The 1,847-nt window shown below is 59.4% G+C and overlaps 1 protein-coding gene across 1 annotated transcript in view; it reads right to left on the bottom strand.

Moving 5' to 3' along the window:
* FGFR2 (fibroblast growth factor receptor 2) overlaps positions 1-1,847 on the bottom strand; it is an 89,473-nt gene that overhangs the window by 22,760 nt on the left and 64,866 nt on the right. The window contains exon 7 of the mRNA XM_014528278.1: positions 436-580. Within this exon, the coding sequence (XP_014383764.1) occupies positions 436-580 (145 nt within the window). The remainder of the gene's footprint in view (positions 1-435; positions 581-1,847) is intronic.

Here is a 1,847-nt window from a genome sequence, read left to right as displayed (position 1 = left end):
GGCGCCGCGACGCCCGCCGTCTGTTCACGTCTCGTTAAAAAGGGAACGTGGAGCCAACGTACAGAGCAAAATGGAGTTTAAAATGAGAAAAGCAAACTACTTTGCGTGCTACCACGTAACTTCCACGCCTTAAGGGACGCGGGGATGGGGGGCGACTTTCCACGTCGTCTCCGTGGCCCACGGAGAGCGTGAGGTCCCCTGGGGGCGGGAGACACGTCACGTGACCGTGCGCGTGCACGTGGGGCCTCACTGCACGTGACTTTCCCAGGCCACGGCGTCTATCCTGGGGGAGGGTCGTGGACATTCTCCAAGTCTTTCTGCAAAGACGCGAGGGGCGGTTTCTGAGGACAGAAGCGTGTTGACGCCATAGCACCCAACCAGGAAGGGGGACCACGCCCAGGACACCCAGTCGAGGCGGGAGCAGGCGGTATGTACCTGGCAGGACTGTCAACCATGCAGAGTGAAAGGAGATGCCGATAGAGTTACCCGCCAAGCACGTGTACTCCCCCGCATCCTCAAAAGTTACATTCCGAATATAGAGCACCTCAATCTCCTTGTCCGTGGTGTTAACCCCGGCGGCCTAGAAGACAGGGGAGCGAGAGAGAAGGTAGACGACACAGGAACGAGGTGGAGGGGCCTTGGGAGGCGGGGAGGGGTCCCCACACGTGTGCACCCCGCGTCCATGTGGGGCTTCCTTCTGTGGGCTGCGGACTCCCGCCTCGAGGAGAGGGTGGGCCTGTCTCAATGGCTGGGGTGCAGAGCGGAACTCCACAGGCACGTCCTTCCGGCCCCTGGGGACCAGCCAGGAGGTCACCTGGCTGCCAGGCTCGGTCACTGGGACGCGAGTCCACCACCTTGACCTCCACAGCGTGGAAACGAAATGGAAGGAAAAGCTGGATCTTGGCAGCAAAAGAACTGGGCTTTTTTGCTCCCTTTTTTAACTAAGCATTTGAATGTGAGTCATGGCTGACGACAGAAGCCACCTGCTGCCTTCAGCAGCTCCCCAGGACATTCACTAAGGGGGCTGCCTCCAGTCGGGGACAGCAAGGTCCAGGGCACTGAGGTCAGGGCAAGGTCAGGACAACAAGGTCAGGGCAATAAGGTCCAGGACACGAAGGTCAGGACACCGAGGTCAAGGGCAGCATCTCACAGGATCAGTTATACAACCAAAGAAACGATGCCCGTCGGACAGATGACACCGTGCCCGTATTTCTCTAAAAATCGGGGGCCGGAGGAGGTGTGACTGCAGTGGATCCGCGATGCCACGCCATCAACGGGCACCCAGGTATGCGTTTCAAACGGCGTTTACGTGCCGCGATGATGGGGTCTGTGCAGCCTAAACTCGATGCCCCAGAAGGAACGAATGATTTAAACACTGGGGTGGGGGCGGGGGGCCTTCGGAAGGAACCAGAGCGGGCGCTGCGAGCACCGTGGGCGCGTTCCATGGCTGCCGGCACCCGCCAGCCGCGTCACCCAAGAAAGATGGTTACGAACATCCCGAGGCCACAGAGGATCCTAGAAGCTGCCTGCCGGCTTCCAAAGCACCAAGTCCTTTCAGCGTCTACATCCGCCTTCTTAAAACACAAAAAAATAAAAGAAGGAAAAACCGGAGACGTCGTTACCTTGCTGCTTGGGCAGGACCGTGAGCCAGGCGGACTGGTTGGCCTGCCCTATGTAATTGGAGACCTTACACACATACTCCCCCGCGTCCGCCTCCGTCACATTGAACAGAGCCAGCACCTCCGCATTGGAGCTATTTATGCCCGAGTGCTAGAACAGACAGAGAACAGCGTCGCTCGGCACCGCGTCCGCACCCGCCCCGGCCACAGCCTCCGGCCTCGGCAGAA

The sequence above is a fragment of the Myotis brandtii genome, unplaced genomic scaffold, assembly GCF_000412655.1.
Source record: "Myotis brandtii unplaced genomic scaffold, ASM41265v1 scaffold628, whole genome shotgun sequence".
In the NCBI taxonomy this organism is placed as follows: domain Eukaryota; kingdom Metazoa; phylum Chordata; class Mammalia; order Chiroptera; family Vespertilionidae; genus Myotis; species Myotis brandtii.
This window is presented reverse-complemented; position numbering and strand designations above follow the sequence as displayed.